General features: G+C 42.6%; 1 protein-coding gene across 1 annotated transcript in view; it reads left to right on the plus strand.

Moving 5' to 3' along the window:
• Window positions 1-17,586, plus strand: part of sf3b1 (splicing factor 3b, subunit 1) — a 58,796-nt gene that overhangs the window by 24,073 nt on the left and 17,137 nt on the right. Inside the window, 5 exon segments of the mRNA XM_034165513.1 lie at window positions 2,798-3,260; window positions 3,424-3,545; window positions 6,608-6,805; window positions 6,893-6,994; window positions 7,094-7,273. Of these exon segments, the coding sequence (XP_034021404.1) occupies window positions 2,798-3,260; window positions 3,424-3,545; window positions 6,608-6,805; window positions 6,893-6,994; window positions 7,094-7,273 (1,065 nt within the window).

The raw sequence follows: 17,586 nt of genomic DNA on the forward strand, positions 1-17,586 counted from the left end.
CACCGCAGGCACGAGTCGCGTGAAGCATGCTGAAGGCACGCGATACATGCGCCAAAGCAAATCATATTATTTTATTTCAACATTTAAAAATGACTTACTGGTCCGCAATTGAAGTAAAATCCCCACAGACATGGCAGTATATTGTGTTGTCCTCTTCCTTGTGCCCCAGCCACCGATGCTACTCACAAACTTCCTCTCCCTTCCTTTTTCTTCATACCTCTTCTTTGAAGCTTCTACACTTGCAGGGGTTGATGCTTTGCGTTTGACTGGTGTTTTTCCTGGTATCTGGCCCGGTTTCAGAGGTTTTAGAAAAGACATTCTGTTCAATATATTCTTCAAAAGGCGTGTTAATCAATGTGATGTTCGTTATCTAATGTTTCCCACCACAGCATCTTCTTTGCTGTGAAGGCACACACTCCATACAGTGGTCTCGTGCACACATGATACAGGGTTCTCCCCAGAAATGTTTAGTATAGCGGTGCGGTTGGTAATTGTCGCCCGAGGCGGCGCGCTGTGAGTCATTTTGACTGGTTTTAGATGCATCGAAAGCAAGAATAGACAAAAAATTTACACTTATGTTGTAATATCAAAGTTCTTTTTTGTATTTTTCTGTCTGTTAAGAAAATAAATGACATTGAAAAGTTTAAAAACATTAATATTTGATGGACATAACATTTGCTCTCTTCATTAAAAATGACACTGTATCTGTGCAGAGTTTTTTCTGTCGTGTTGACACTTTAGCTTTTTTTTCCAACATTTTTGAGTGGAATTGCATACTTATTAAAAAAACCCAAAACAAAACAGTATAACCCCTAATTGTCTTGTTTGAACAAGAGCTAAATCTGGACTGATTTGATTGTCAAATCAGAATCAAATTTATTGCCAAGTAAGTTCTCACATACAAGTAATTTGATCTGGTGTCATTGGTGCATAAAAAACAATAATAAAAACAAAATGAAAAAAATAATTCTGGAAGAAGTAAAGGAATAAATCTGCTCTTTTAAAGATGAATCCTGGATGAAAAGAACTTTCTGAATCAGTTTTTCACACATTACTGTTTCACTGAGGCCGTGTGCTGAAGATTATCATTTATTAAAATTGTTTTGCTGCTTTTTTATAGCTGTAGCGTCTAATGACACTTTTTCTCCCCTCTCTCTCTGTCTCTCTCTCTCTGTGTGTGTGTGTGTGTGTCTGTGTGTGTGTGAAGGAACGAGAGTCTCTTCACTCTCACACCGTATTTGAGCAAACTTTGGAAACATGAAGGCTTTCAACTGTAAAATAAAGCCTATAAATGAATTTCTGGAGTTATGCAAGCAGAAGGAGCTCTTTATACCTGAAGACTTGAACGCTTTCTTGTGAGGTGTGACACAAGACGTGATGTAAATGAGAAAACAACTTGTCGGTCGGACAACGATTTAGAGCTATTGCTTGTCCGATCACATTTTACACTTGTCCCAGACAATCGGACAAGCGTTAATGTTGATGGTAGCCGTGGAAAGCAAGAGCACCAGAAAAGCCCTATTTGGCAAAACCAAGGACAGATCCACAGACGCTGCAGATTTCGTTTTGCTGCGGAGCAACCTCCCTTAATGGCTGAATGAGAATTTTGTGCATCAGACATATTGAAAATTTTCTGGAAAAATAACGATTTTGAGCATAATCGTGGTATTTCATAAAATGCCAGTAGCTGCAAGGAGTAAAATCACAGACAAAAACTAGAGCGCTGTGTTCGTAGGGCACAAACCTCCGCCAACAGTAGCTTCTAATTCCACAAAAGTTTACCTTGGAAAAAAGTTTCAAGGTCAGAGTCCTGTTAAAAGTGACTTTTCATAAGCTACAATATAATGCAAAATATAGATCAAAAGGGCTTTTCAATGTTAAAATCAAATATCCACTAAATCTGCAATACGGATCAGATGCAGATCAAACTTAGTCTAGTCATTGAGAGTGCTAGTTTGCACCTAATTGTCACTGAGTGATTGAGGCACTTTTAATTGAGATACAATGTAAAATATACATTAAATGCCATGAGACTGCACTTCTGGTGGTGGCTGGAATCCCCATATTAACTCGTGACTCTGGCTCACTTAGACTGATGATGTCATAGTTAAGTCTTCAGTGAAGACTGAAGGGTGGTTGTTGATGTCTGGTTTAAATTGAGCACCTCTGCATGCTGCCTTAGTAGATTTTACCAACAGGTTTATTGAGTGCAGAGATTTGCTTTCCCCTTTTGGTGGCTTTGTCAGTTTAATTTTGTTGATCCAGTGGAAGTTCTCAGGCCATAGTTGTTGCAGTACTCTTACAAGCGAACTCTGAACGTGTCTGGAAGATGATGGTGATTGACAGCCTTCTCAACCTCACCAAGCTTGTGTGAGAAGGACCTGTAGACAGCCACTAAACCAGGTCCCATTTGATACTCCTGGCTCTTCAAGGGTTATACAACTCATCAGAATTGAATTTATTGTCAAGTAAGTTCTCACATACAAGGAATGTGATCTGGTGTCATTGGTGTATAAAACAAATACCCCTGTAAGAAGTAATGGAGTCAAATAGACATATGGGCAAAGCTATGTTTACTCTCAAACAGGTATAGAGCAACGGTGGAATGGGGCTGTGCAGGCCTGCATCTGAACAGTACAGGAATGATCAGTCTGTACTTTGTGGGAGTGGTGGTGGTGGGGGGGTTAAATGGTGGTCTCTGGCGTTATTTATAAGTCTAGCTGTGGACGGACGGACGGACGGATGAAAGAAATGCACATGACATTTAAGTCTGTGTTTTGTTTCTATTGCCCGACAGACTCCAGGACACACTCCTGCTCACACTCCTTCAAACAGCCGATGGGATGAAACTCCTGGCCGCCCAAAAGGCAGTGAGACCCCAGGGGCCACTCCCAGTACCCGCATGTGGGAACCCACACCCAGCCACACACCTGCTGGTGCTGCCACCCCAGGCAGGGACACACCTGGTCACGCCACGCCTGGTCACGGTGGAGCCACAGGCAGTGTTCGCAAGAATCGCTGGGATGAAACGCCAAAGACTGAAAGAGAAACCCCCGGACATGGTAGTGGTTGGGCTGAAACGCCACGTACGGACAGAGGAGACGAGTCCGTGGGAGAGACTCCCACTCCAGGGGCTAGTAAGAGGAAGTCCCGTTGGGATGAAACGCCTTCCAGTCAGATGGGATCATCCACGCCTCTGCTTACTCCAGGAAAGACCCCCATAGGAACTCCAGCTATGAACATGGCCACGCCTACACCAGGTAACTGGATACCATAGCGCTCTATTGTTTAGCTCGGACTTCTCTCTTGTAATTTCATGCAGTTGGCTGTATTGTTTCATTCTTTTCTTTCACCAGAGAAGCACTGGGGCCACACGGCTCTTACTTGTTGTTTTCAGTGAGGCAGCACTTCTCTTTTGTTCAGGTCACTTGATGAGCATGACGCCAGAGCAGCTGCAGGCGTGGAGATGGGAGAGAGAAATCGATGAGAGGAACCGCCCTCTCACAGACGAGGAGCTGGATGCCATGTTCCCAGAAGGATACAAGGTGAGTGCTCCTTTCCTACAGTGACATAAATATGTCACGCGCACGCTGGTGCACATACACACAGTAGCCTGTAAATATGAAATCCAGGCTTTGTTACAAATGCATACTCCTGAGCTGTCCAGTAAGGAAGGACAATGTAGACTTCAAATTTGTAGCCGACTTTTACAGTGATTTATTGTTTTTTCTGCGCGGCATCTGTGCTGCAGCAGCCGTCTGAAAAACACAATCACTTCATGCCAAGCTTTCAAAGTCACAAAAACAGACGCCATTGGCACCCACTAAATTTATTTTTGACTCTGATAAATCATGTTGTGTATGCAGCCTCAGCTGTTTGCATATTCCCTCCCACATTTTTCCACTCTCAGGTGGACAAACTCCAAATTGTACATTTTGCACATTTGACAGGTGCAATCGTCATTACGCACTGTTTGTAACTCAAGTGTTGGAGCACCTTTTTGCACACACAAGCCTTTAGTAATTCAGGCCCAAAATATGATAAATAACATTTAATTCTCCTCTAAATGTATCATTTATTTGAAGAGAAGATTCAAGCTTTCAGCTCATCTAAATTGCTTTTCATGTTGACTCTAGAACGGTGTTTGAAACAGTGGTCTTAGACAGGGATTCAGAGTAGGGTTTCAAGTTTGGCACAAATAATTTGCGGTACCAACAAAAATGTATTATTTACTTTTTTGCATTGCGTTTATTGTGTTTATATGTTAAAGCTGTATGGCCTTTCAAATTTCACAAAACTGATAAAATTCAGTTTCTGCTGAACTCCACACATAATAATGTCAGTTTATTTTTGAAATGAGTTTGAAAATGACATGTTGCACGAACATCTGGGATATCTTGTAAATCACTTCAAAAGTACTTTCTAGTTTCAAGAAACTGTTCTTAGATTTAGAAGTGTTTATTTCCCTCTAACATTTCTAAAATATATGAGGAACATATTAGATTTATAGAGAAAAAAGCTGTTTCAGAGCAGTTGTGTGCCATGTTGAATTATTTTGCTTGACAGAGCAGCCAGCACACATCACTGTGTATCTTCACTCTGATTGGCTGTCGCCATGTGCTTCCCACCATCCCTTGGGCAAGGTGGGGGAAACCCCCATGTGATTTATGTCACAATCATAGACTATATCAAGGCTGTGAAAACTCTAAGGATCTGAGAAATTCCACAGATTTCATCATGGGGAGAGGGGTGTTGGTGTTGTACTCTGTAATCATGATCATCACTCAATTGCAATTCAGTTGTTTTCATTTATATAGCGCCAAATCACAACAGGCACCTCAAGGTGCTTCACACAAGTAAGGTCTAACCTTACTAACCCCTGAGAGCAAGAACACAGGCAACAGTGGTAAGGAAAAACTCCCTCTGATGATTTGAAGAAGAAACCTCAAGCAGACCAGACTCAAAGGGGTGACCCTCTGCTTGGGCCATGACACAGACACACATTACAAAATGAATATACAAGAAATTTTGGGAGTCCATGCTGGTGCACAGGACTGGAGGGTTGCAGAAGAAGACACCCACTCCCATCTCTGGATGGAGCTGCACCCCAAAAAGAGAGAAAAAAAACAGAATCAGGCATCAGAAAGACAACAAATACAGTATAATGTGTCAGCATTAAACAACAAGAAAAACAGAAGAAATACTAAGGTGATCGCCGGCCGCTAGCCCTAAGCTTCACTAAAAGACCCAGACTTTAGATAATGTTGAGTCCGTGGCACGCTCCGTTTACTAATACAGTGAATTTAAGAGTAAAAAGCATAGTAACATACTCTGCCAGTATGCTAGCCATACGAAAGGGAAAAAGTGCATCTTAAGACTTGAATTGAAAGTCTCTGAGTTTTTAAAATGCCTATTACAAAGCCTTCTTTTATCTTTTTTTTTTTTTTTATGGCAACGTGCGAGTTTTATAAGTCAGCGGACACTGATCTGTACAACGGATACAAATCTGTATCCTCGGAGCCGCGGAAGTCGGCGGAGAAAAAATGTCTCTCAAAGCGTGGCTGTTGCGACAGTTGTTGTAAAGGGGGACCAGTTGGTTGCTACAGTGATGCTGTGTGGCTGCTTCACGGCGCTGATCTTTAAGCTAAACGTAGCATGTGGACATCTCAAGATTTAAGAGCCATCAAGTTTTTAAAAGAAGAATTTTATGGCATGTCTGTGTCATGGAGCGACGTCGGACAGAGGGAAGATAGCGAAACATGGTTTGAAAAAGTTTTTATTTATACAAGAATCTGTGGAATTGGCACTTGGTTGAATTTAAAGTTCCTCGTCATGAACATAGATAAAAGAAATGGGAAAAGTAAACGGCATCTTGTGTCCTCAAGAAACACGGTAAGAATTTTTTATCTCTGGAAAATAAACATTGTGCTGTTCATACAGGATTTCAGACAAGTTTATGTGACTTTTTTTAGTTAATGTAGACTTACTTTTACTATAAGGTATGTTATTGATATTTTACCCTGATTTTCCAAATATTCTGCAATCTTTAGCTGTGGTTTTTGAAATGCTGTAACAGTCTTTTCAGTCTTTACGAATTTCATGTAGTTTAATTGTTCTGAGTTAATGCATAATTTGGTTTACAATTAAAAGGAAAATCATTCCAGGTCCTACTTCCACGTCATATTCTGTTATTTCAACATCATCATTGACTGTTCAAATGAAAGGTTGAATATAGGGTCATTTAAAGATGCACTAATTTTGAGACTTTTTCTTCCAGGAGATGCTGAAAATGTATTAAATACTAAATTAATTTGGTTTCTGGGGCCCCACGGGCCCTAGACCCTGGTTCCTGGGGGCTTCACCCCCCCAGACCCCCTGCAAATTTTCCTCAGTTTTCACAATTTTCATTTCGCAGCCCTGTGATACGGTTTGCTGCTGTATGTAGTTGAAACCGTCTGTTCTTTTGAAATTTGAAACAGTGATGTGACGCTGTGCTGCAGCGTGACGCGCGGCTGTGACATTGTGCTTCAAAGTTTTATTTGCAATTTTTTTCCCAGAGTTTTGATTGAGGGTTTTTTCCCTTTTCTCTTCTCTCTCTACTCCCTAGGTGTTGCCACCACCAGCAGGATATGTTCCCATACGTACGCCAGCCCGTAAGCTGTCAGCCACACCCACCCCTATTGGAGGTATGACAGGATTCCACATGCAGGCAGAAGACCGAACCACAAAGCAGATGAATGACCAGCCATCAGGAAACCTCCCCTTTCTCAAACCTGATGACATCCAGTACTTTGACAAATTGCTGGTGAGTATCAGTAACATGCTGCTGGAGAAGTGGCGTCCTTGGAAGTGATTGGCTGCAGCAATCGCCTGTCCTGTGTGTGTCGGCCAGGTCGAGGTGGACGAATCCACTCTGAGTCCAGAGGAGCAGAAAGAAAGGAAGATCATGAAGTTACTGCTGAAGATTAAAAATGGAACACCGCCCATGAGGAAGGTCAGCTGCTGCTACATTTGTCTGACTTCTTGTGAACGTGTCGCTAAACGTGCACCTTGAACATGTCATCTCATTTCTGATCTGTTCCTCTCATTTCAGGCGGCTCTGCGTCAGATCACAGATAAGGCTCGAGAATTTGGAGCCGGCCCCCTCTTCAACCAGATCCTGCCATTGCTCATGTCACCCACCTTGGAAGACCAAGAACGCCATCTGTTGGTTAAAGTCATTGACCGCATTCTCTACAAACTGGATGACCTGGTTCGTCCATACGTGCATAAGGTAGGCTACAGTTCTGCCCTTCCTTTCCGTTTGGGTCTGCTGTATGTGGTGCACACCATTCAGCAAATTGTCAGTCGTTTGTAACCATCTGTTTGTCCTTTGTCATAGTTTATAAAATGCAAGTTGGCTGGTGAGAAAACATGGAGCCAGAACAACAAGTCTTGAAACGACTTGTAAAAAATAAGTATGTGTGAACAGCATAGACAGTCATGTAGTCTGACACGTGGTGGCTGAGCTTCAGACTGCAAGGTTTTCATGGATTCTAAAGTTCATGTATTAACACCTTAACATTGTTAATTTTAGTTGACACCCAATTAACACACACATCATCTGACCCTCAGCTCACCCCGTAGTTTGGCAGGTCACAATGTAAGGCAGCAGTGTATAGATGGCAGCAGAAACAAATCATCCTGAGCAGAAACACCCAATCAATCAAGACACTTTTAATTGGTTTGTATTGGGTTAATTAAGCCAGAGTCACCATGTGAGTGCACCTGCGTGTTGTGTCTGCTTCACCATGTAGGCATGGTGCCCGTTATTCAACCGCATCCCAGAGTGCAAGGTGAAAGTAAAAAACTAAAAACACACACTCATTGTCTTTCTGAAAGAGTTGATCAGGCACTTTAACACCGTGACAGTGTGTAAATGTAAACCGACACACAGTAACTTTAATCTGAGCCTCAGAGAGCCGATCGGACGCTTTAACACCGCGAGACAGAGCGTAAATGTAAACCGACACACGGTAACTTTAATCTGAGCCTCAGAGAGCCGATCGGACGCTTTAACACCGCGAGACAGAGCGTAAATGTAAACCGACACACGGTAACTTTAATCTGAGCCTCAGAGAGCCGATCGGACGCTTTAACACCGCGAGACAGCGTAAATGTAAACCGACACACGGTAACTTTAATCTGAGCCTCAGAGAGCCGATCGGACGCTTTAACACCGCGAGACAGAGCGTAAATGTAAACCGACACACGGTAACTTTAATCTGAGCCTCAGAGAGCCGATCGGACGCTTTAACACCGCGAGACAGAGTGTAAGTTTTCTGAAAATTTCTGGAGTTCTGATTTCTGGGGGAAATGTTGAAATTTCTGCAAAAATCATCGATTGAAGCAAGATGTTGTCAGTTGTTCCTGTCGGCCATTTTGATGTTTACTGTACCTGGCAACCAATCACAAGGCTTGGGACAAAGCAGTACACTATACTGGTCTCCCATTGGTTGGTTGTGTTATGACTAGTGGTGAAAATCCAAGTGGTGGAACAGTGCTAAATTTGCATCAGTAAAAAATGGCCGCCATAACAAAAAAAGCTGCTGTAACTTTGCCCTTAGGACACTTAGCCTTTAGGTCTAAATTGACACTTTTGTGGCCAAGGAATATATTCTTAAATCTCTAAGATAAGGCCCTAATGAACATATTTCATCTCCAAGATGGCGCTGGTGTTTGTGGCTCGCCATCTGCGGCTGTCAGTTTTGTTTTTGTCTGTGCTTATATTGTTTTGTCACTGTTAGTGAACCATACTGACTCTTTACTGACTTATGATCGTGATTTTTCCGACCTCCACTATTACCTGGAACACCAGCATATTTGTGCTGTATTCCTGCTCCACCTCATAGAAGGAAGCGCTTTAAACGCCGGGGTAAACGCAGTGGACTCTTGGTGAAATTGAAAAGATGCCTGTCTTTTGGAAACAACAAAACAATTGTCCATGGCATGTTGGCGGATCTCGGATTGCTGCACTGGCGTTTTTTCTCGTATCGCTTTTTGGAGCCTGTTGGTACCTGGCTAATACCCGTTGTCGACTCGACTGAGGTAAGCCGCCCTCCCCGTTTTGTTTCACCTCGTCTTTGTAGAGGTGGAGTGAATTTGCGGAGCCTTCAGCCACTGAAACAGGTTCCTTGGACGGCCAACATTTGCTTGCCAGACCCTGTTAGGATCGCCCTGGTTAACGCCAGATCGGTAGCAAATAAGACAATGACTTTTTCACCTCTCATAAACTTGATTTCCTTTGTTTGACAGAAACCTGGCTAAGTGCTGGTGAGTCAAGCTCCTTTTCAGAACTTTTGCCATTTGACTGTTCTTGCTTTAATTCGCAGAGGGCTATTGGTCGCGGTGGAGGGGTGGCTACAGTGTTTAAAAACACTTTCCGCTGTCGTCAGTTGTTATCTGTCTCCTAGTTTTGAAGTCAACATGTTTGAGTTTGGGAACAATCATCCCCTCCTATGTGCAGTGATCTATTGTCCACCTATATATCACAAGAACTTTAATAATGACTTTTCTGAGTTTTTGGCTGAAATAATGCCAAAATATGACAAGATGTTAATTCTTGGTGATATGAACATTCACGTGTGTTGTCCTTCTAAACCATTAGTAAGGGACTTTCTAAACCTTTTACAGTCTATGTCCCACACAGGAGCATGGACGCACTCTCGATCTGGTTTTGTCATATGGTTTACCTGTTTTTAACGTGAAAGTTTATGATGCTGTCTTTTCTGATCATATGCCTGTTTATTTGAAACCTTTTTTTCCTTGTCCCATTGCTATGCACGGGTCTCCTATGGTGTCTCGTACGTTTAAACCCTCAACTGCTGCTCAGTTTTCTGTTGCCTTTAACAATGTCATTGAGGTTGACTCAGAGCGTTCTTTGTGCTAACACTGAGGAGCTGACGGAGGAATTTTCTTCCATTTGTGGAAACATTTTGTCGCTCCCCTGAAGGTCAGGCGGCCTAAATTCAAGTCTGAGCCATGGCTAAATGAGACCACTCGTGCTGCTCGAAGAGACTGCAGAAAAGCAGAACGTAAACGGAAAGAAGACAAGCTTCAAGTGTCTTATGACACTTTCAAGTGTAGTTGGCGTAAATATCAGAAAACTGTTGGGAATCAGAAATCTGCGTATCTTGCAAGTGTAATTGATAACAACATTGGCAAGCCTCATGTTTTATTTAGTATTTTAAATTCTGTTCTTAACCCTCATTAATCCAACCATATTGAAACGTCTCCTGAAAGATGTGACGCCTTTTTAAACTTCTTTGTTGACTTTGTTTTTAACTATCAGAGCTCGTTTTTCCCCTCCTTCTCATGATCCTTCCATTGTCACTATTCCACCTGCAGTTTTTAGCCATTTGGAACCTGTGTCTCTGTCTTATTTGGAGAAAATTGTTACACAGATTAAATCAGACTCTCCTAATGATATTCTACCCGCTCGGTTTTTAACAAAGTTTGGGACACTATTGGACCTTTTGTCCAAAGGCTTATAAACAGCAGTCTTATTTTGGGTGACGTACCTGTATCTTTGAAACGGGCAGTGGTGCAGCCTTTACTGAAATGCCCTGGCTTGGATGCTTGCTTGTTGTCTAATTTTAGACCGATTTCAAAGCTTCCTATTGTTTCTAAAAATTTTTGAAAAAGTAGTGGCCTCACACCTACAATATTTTTTTTTTTTTTAACAACATTTTTGAAGTTTTTCAGTGAGGGTTTAAAGCATTTCATAGCATTGAGTCTGCACTTTTGAGAGGTTTTAACAATATTTTAATAACTGCTGGCTCTGGGGATTCTGTCTTACTTATACTTTTGGATTTAACAACGGCTTTTGACACAGTGGCTCATAATATTTTAATATCTTGCTTAGAACAGTTTATTGGCATTACAGAGATATTGCCTTGGTGTGGTTCAAGTCATATTTGACTGACAGAAATTTTTCTGTTGCTGTTAGTAATTTTGTGGTTCAAGTCATATTTGACTGACAGAAATTTTTCTGTTGCTGTTAGTAATTTTGTTCATCATCTGCCTCTCTCCCATGTGGTGTACCACAAGGATCCATTCTTGGGCCCTTTCTTTTTAGGGCCCGGTCCCACTGGGGAGAGGATTAGTTGCGCATGAATTGAGTGTACAGATGTCGGGCGTTCGCTGTCGTCCGCCACAAAATTGGCCAGAAATGACAAATTATGTATGGCTTACGGATATATTAATAATGTATAGTGAATATATGACGAACAATCACGGATGTATCATGCATGTATTGAGGAAACGGATCGGACGCATTACGATTGTCACAGACATATTACAGATGTATTGAGAACGTGTTGCGGCTACAGTGGTTGTATTGCACATGCATGGCATCTGCATTACAATCATAAAAGAAGCGCACTTGGGCCTGTCGGCATCACTATTCACACCAACACCACAGCCTCTGGAGCAATTGCTGGACTTGGACAAGTTGATTGGTATGTTGTTGGATGGCACCAACTATCACACTACATCTTTGGGGATTCATAACTACATCTGTACGTCTCCACAGCTGGACTGGCACTGACTGGCAGGTATGTCGATTTCTGCCACATTTATATAGTAGTTTGGGTTTACGTGAAGTGTTTGTTATGCAGTCACAAATTGTCTGCAAATCAGCTGCAAAGCAGACGTAATACAAACACTTTATTCGTGGCCAATCTGTATGCATTCGCTACAGTCCGTGATGTGGACGTGATAGGCATGCCAAATATCTGTTTTACACACTGTCCCAGTCTGCTGCCAAGCCGCAATTCCCCATCAGTTGCGGATACCAGTGGATAATGGCGGATATACGGCGCATAGATTGTGTATGTGTTGAGTATGTATTGCGTATGTGACGCGGATGTCATCCGCAACCAAAATTTTGTTCAGCTCAAAAATCCTGGCAACAGATAAACGTGCCTCTGCGGATAATTGCGGATGTGTGCTGATGTCGGCCGACTCATGCAAGCATGTTTCATGAATATTGCAGATGTTTAGCGAATATAAACCAATTGTGTGCGCAATTCATGCACAAATCTTCCTAAACGCCAGTGGGACCGGGCCTTTAGTATTTATTTACTTCCTCTTGACTCTATTATCAAAAAGCACAATGTGTCATTTCATTTTTATGCAGATAACTGTCAGATTTACTTACCACTGAAACGTAATGACCCGGACTCCTTTAGACCTCTGTTAGAATGTCTTAAGGACATCAGAGCATGGCTGGCCCTGAATTTCTTGGATTTTAATGAAAATAAAACAGAGGTCATTATATTTGGGCCAAGTGGGCCAGGTATTTTATCATTCAACCTGGGGCTCCTCAAATCCTGTGCCAAACCAGTTATAACCAACCTTGGAGTAAAAATTGATTAATCTCTTAAAATGGACAAGCAGATAAATACAGTGGTGAGAAAATGGCTTTTTTTCCACCCGAGGCAACTCTCCAAAGTTAAGCCTTTTTTATCTTGTTGAGATTTAGAGAGAGTCTTGCATGTATTTGTAACCACTTACCTTGATTATTGTAATGCCCTTTATGTTGGTATTGATCAGGCATTGCTATCACGTTTACAAATGGTCCAGAATGCTGCTGCTCGTCTCCTGACAGGAACACGTAGATGTGAGCACATCAACCCTATTCTTGCCTTTCTACACCGGTTGCCTGTCTATTTTAGAATTCATTTTAAAATTTTATTGTTGCATCTGGCAGTCCTCTTACATACGAGGTCTGTTAGAAAAGTATCGGACCTTTGGTTGGGGGAAAAAAAACTGGCATACCTGGAGCATTGGAAGCATAATCACCCTCAAAGTAGTCTCCTTGGGACTCCACACACTTCTCCCAGTGGTGCCGCCACTGTTGGAAGCATTCCGAAAAAGCCTCTTTTGAAATGGAGTTCAGTTCCGCTGTCGTTGCAGCCATAATGTCCTCTCGTCTCAAATCTCATTCCTTTCAATGGCCTCTTGAGTTTGGGGAACAGCCAGAAGTCGCAAGGGGCCATATCAGGAGAGTAAGGAGCCTGTTGAACCACCGGAGTCTGTTTTTTTTTTTTTTTTTGGTCAAAAAAGTCTGAATTAAATGCGAGGAATGTGCTGGAGCATTGTCGTGGTGGATGCGCCAATTTCCTGTGGCCCACAACTCCGGTCTCTTGCGCCACACAGCATTACGTAGGCGATGGAGGACATCCCTGTAGTACTCCTTGGTGATTGTTTGACCCTGTGGTGCGTACTTGTGGTGTACCACACTGCTGGAGTCAAAGAAAACAGTCAGCATCACCTTGACGTTGCTGCGCACTTGGCGAGCCTTCTTTGGTCTTGGTGACATGGAATGCTCCCACTGTGACGACTGGAATTTGGTTTCCGGGTCGTACCCGTACACCCAGGACTCATCACCAGTGATTATGGTGTTCATGAAGTCGGATTCACTCTTTGTGAAGTCCAGCATGTCCTGTGAGACTTCAACACAAAGTTGCTTTTGCTCTGCCGTCAGCAACTTCGGCACAAATTTAGCCGCAACTCTTTTCATGCCCAGATCTTGTGTCACAGTGGAATGTGCCGAAAAAGTGCTGATGTCCCCCTCTTCCGCAATTTCTCAGATAGTCACACGACGGTGTTCACTTTGGAAATGATCTGGTCATTTCGGCATGTTGATGGCCGACCAGAGCGCGGCTCGCGCTCCACTGTTACGCGGCCGTCTTTAAACCGGTTGTACCGCTCCTTAATCCGTGTGATGATCATTGCATCATCTCAGAAAGCCGTCTGAATCTGCCGCATGGTTTCCACCTGGCTGTCGCCCAGTTTCTGGCAAAATTTGACGCAGTAGCGCTGCTCCAATTGTTCCGTCATTTTCCTTGTAATAAAAATCCACCCAGCACGCACTACACATCCTCACACAAAGGCTGCTTACCAGGAACTGACACAGTCGACAGGCGGGAAAAAAATTCACGCATGCGCACGAAGGTTCAAGGTTTGCTCATGCAAGCACACGTGATTCAAATCCATCAGGTTTTTGCAAAAAATGAACAGGTCTGATACTTTTCTAACAGACCTCGTATATACACCCCTCGAAGGTCTCTCCGATCGGCTGACCAGTTACTTCTTGCTGTCCCCATGTCGAGACTGAAACATTGGGGTGACTGAGCTTTTGCTGTGGTGGCCCCCAAACTATGGAATGAGTTGCCTTTGGATGTTAGGCTGGCTCCTTCACTAGAGGTTTTTAAGTCTCGCTTAAAAACACATCTTTTCTCTAAGGCATTTCAAAATTGTTCATGTTCTAGTCAGTGGTAATCATGTTGCTCGCTTTTTTACTTATTTTTTTGTTTTATCTGTATTGTATTTTATTAATGTCTTATTTGGAAAGCACTTTAACTTTGTTGTGCTTTTAAAGTACTCTATAAATAAAGTTGGATTGGATTGGATATTTCAAAAAGGTCACCAAAATTATCAAAATAGCCATAATTCTACAATAAGGGCACCTAGAGGGACAATCTTAAGTTCTAAAATGACATTTTGAGGTCTAGGAAATACAATACAACCATTTGCAAACCTCTAAATTGGAGCCCTAATTAACATAATATTATTTAAATGTCTGCCTAAATGATCACTTTTTCCATATCTCTGCAATAACAGCATCTGGAGGGACAATTGTGGTGTGTAAAGTGACATTTTTGGGGCCAGGTAACAGTGCAATATCTAAGATAGGGCCTCAATTAACACATTTTAAAATGGCTGCTAAATCATTATAATATTGCAGTTCTCGCTGGCTTAACTAACCCACTCCAGTTAAATAATAATGTTTTGCATGTATGGTGGAGGTGTAATGGTCTTTCTTGTTTCAGATTGAATAAAGATGGATGAGCTTCAGTGCCCAATCTACAATCAATCTGTTAGAAAGTCAAGGCACAGTGACGGTAACAGTGCCTGGACAAAATGTGCGCATTGAATGTCGGAAAGAACACTAGGCCAGGGGTGCCCAACCTTTTTTGAACCAAGATCTCCTTTTAAAGTTGACAGCGTATCGAGATCTACTGAGCCACGTCGAACGCCACAGCGTAGCCGCAATATATTGTGCACCAATATAATAACACAATTTTCTGGCAGGTTTTAACAGTAATATTGCGTCATTGAAGTAAATGTGCATGGTGGAAAAGAATAAGCACAAGTAGGCCTAGGACTGGCCTCAAGCTGGAACAGTTGTTCCCTACCTTAGTGGGACTTCTGGCCCCGAGAGGAGGAAGCTGGTCTCTCATAGTCCGGACAGTAGGAGCTGAGTGCAGCCGTAAACAGGCACTCAGACACACTCTGTCTGCATTAGAGTCCAGATTTGGACATTCATGTCAGGTGTTGTTCTGGATTTGAGCTCAATGTCATTTTTCAGTGTGAGGATCCAGGTTGAAGAGTGATGCCACTTTGGACCATATACAGTCCACATCTGTATTTTCCCCAAATGGAAAACAGAAAACTGACAACAGGCTCTTTGGATGCAAAGTCAATGAAGCGCCTGTCAATTTCTGACAAGATGCTCTGCACTTGATCATCATAATGTGCATTCTCAGGCTCCGCCCACTCTGTCCTGGTACTTTCCATGTGTGGAAAGTTCTGCAGATCACACTGTTGCAGTCTGCTTGATAGCACATGTAATTAGCTTTTAAACTTGTTTTCAAGTCCAAAAGCTGTGCATGTCCAGCATGGTTTGAATGTTCCAGAACTTTACCTCTGCTGAGCCACCTAACGTCTGTGTGCAGCAGATGTGTGTCTCATCTAACTGCAAACAGAATAAATGTGTCCTCAGACTCCTGGCCTGAACAGAACACTGCAGTCTTGTTCACCAGATTCATCACTCTTCATATTTATGAACTGTTGTGCTGCTCACCGACATTTCAATTCCTGGACTTTTCGGTCGAGCAGAGGGGTTTAGCCGGGTTAGCATTAGAAGTTAGCATCGTATTTCTTGTGAATTGTCCGAAATGCCGCTCCAAATTCCCTTTATTCAGTAAAGCCACAGTTACATTGCAAATAAGACAGATGGATTTGCCATTTGAATAAATAAAAAAAAAAAAGATCCAGGATGAAAATTTATATTTTTTGTTTCTTGTCGTCCACCATAGAAGAAGAGCTCTTCTTCTCTGGCATTTAACAGCAGCCGGCATCCTTATTGGTGCATTGCTGCCACCTGCTGCATCAGTCTGTTATAGCAGCACGACATCCTCTCGAGATCGACTGGTTGGGCACGCCAGCTGTAGGAAGTCCGGTGTCGCCGACCAAATGGTCCCCCCTAAAAATTGGTCCCCCCCTGCCTTTACTGTGCATGCATCATTCCAAAGCATCAGCATCGTCATTTCTGAGCGTCAGCAGCGATTCACTGATTATCACCTCGTTTCTGCTTCAAACTGCCTCCAGTCATCATCTGTCTCAGCGACAGATATCTGAACTTTTGTACAACAGTCATTTCCTCATAAATTCAGCATTATTTCAGAATAAAAGCCAGCAGACCGATCGCAGCAGCAGATGTCTGACGTGCTGCTGCGCCTACGTTATTTCGGTGCTTCGGTACCGAAATCAGGTGATTATCACCTCATTTTTGCTTCACACTGACTTTGGACTGATTTAAGAGGTTTTACTTTGTCATCTGATGGTTAATAATCACATTAATCCCTTTGATTGCTTTGGGTGTAGAGAGTCAGACTCAGATGTGCTGCTGTGGTTCCAAATGACACATGCGCAGTGAAGGCAGGGCGGACCGATTTTTAGGATGACCGTTCGGTCAGCGACACCGGCTTTGAGGCTCATAACTGCAAAAGAGGAAATGAAGCTTCTGAGGACACACAGATTGAGCTCTGCTAAAAAGCCATTTGACTAGAAGAGAAACTGTCTTTTCGTGCGGAACAGGAGATATTTATGATGGCAGTAAGAAGGATTTCATCCTCACACCTGTCAGGACATATATATGACTTCTTAGCCTTAGCATGCATGTACAGAAAGGATGACTGGAGTCTTCAGGTGAAGTCACGACTGGAGCTTGTCTCTGACTTACCTGCAGCAGATGCTCTTTACCACCAGGCCTGCAATGAGAACTTTAGAACTGGTAAGCAGATACCTAAAAAATATACCCCTGATGATGCAAGTACCAAACGTTTTCAACTTGGTCGACCACAAGATGCAGTACGAGCAGAGGCTTTTGCAAAGTTCATAGAATATCTGCAACAAGGTGATGAGGAGCAGATCACGATGAATGGAAAGCTACCTGGCTGGAACAGATGCTACAGCGCATGGCTTTACTCACGTGACAGAACAGACACAGAAACACTTTGGAAATGAGATAATAATCACTGAAATCAGTGGCAAGAAAAATGTGGTTACTGAAATATGAGTACTGCCACAACAGTTCTGCGTGACTTCTATGCATCAGCAAAACAAACATGCCCTGATCTTAAGAAGAGAATAGTAGAAACAGCTGCAAAGTTAATCAAGAATGACATATAGTCAGTTGTTCAAGAGACAGTTGTCATGAATGCAAAGAAATGGATTCCTCGGATCAAACAACCTCTT

The sequence above is a fragment of the Thalassophryne amazonica genome, unplaced genomic scaffold (assembly GCF_902500255.1).
Source record: "Thalassophryne amazonica unplaced genomic scaffold, fThaAma1.1, whole genome shotgun sequence".
Lineage (NCBI taxonomy): Eukaryota > Metazoa > Chordata > Actinopteri > Batrachoidiformes > Batrachoididae > Thalassophryne > Thalassophryne amazonica.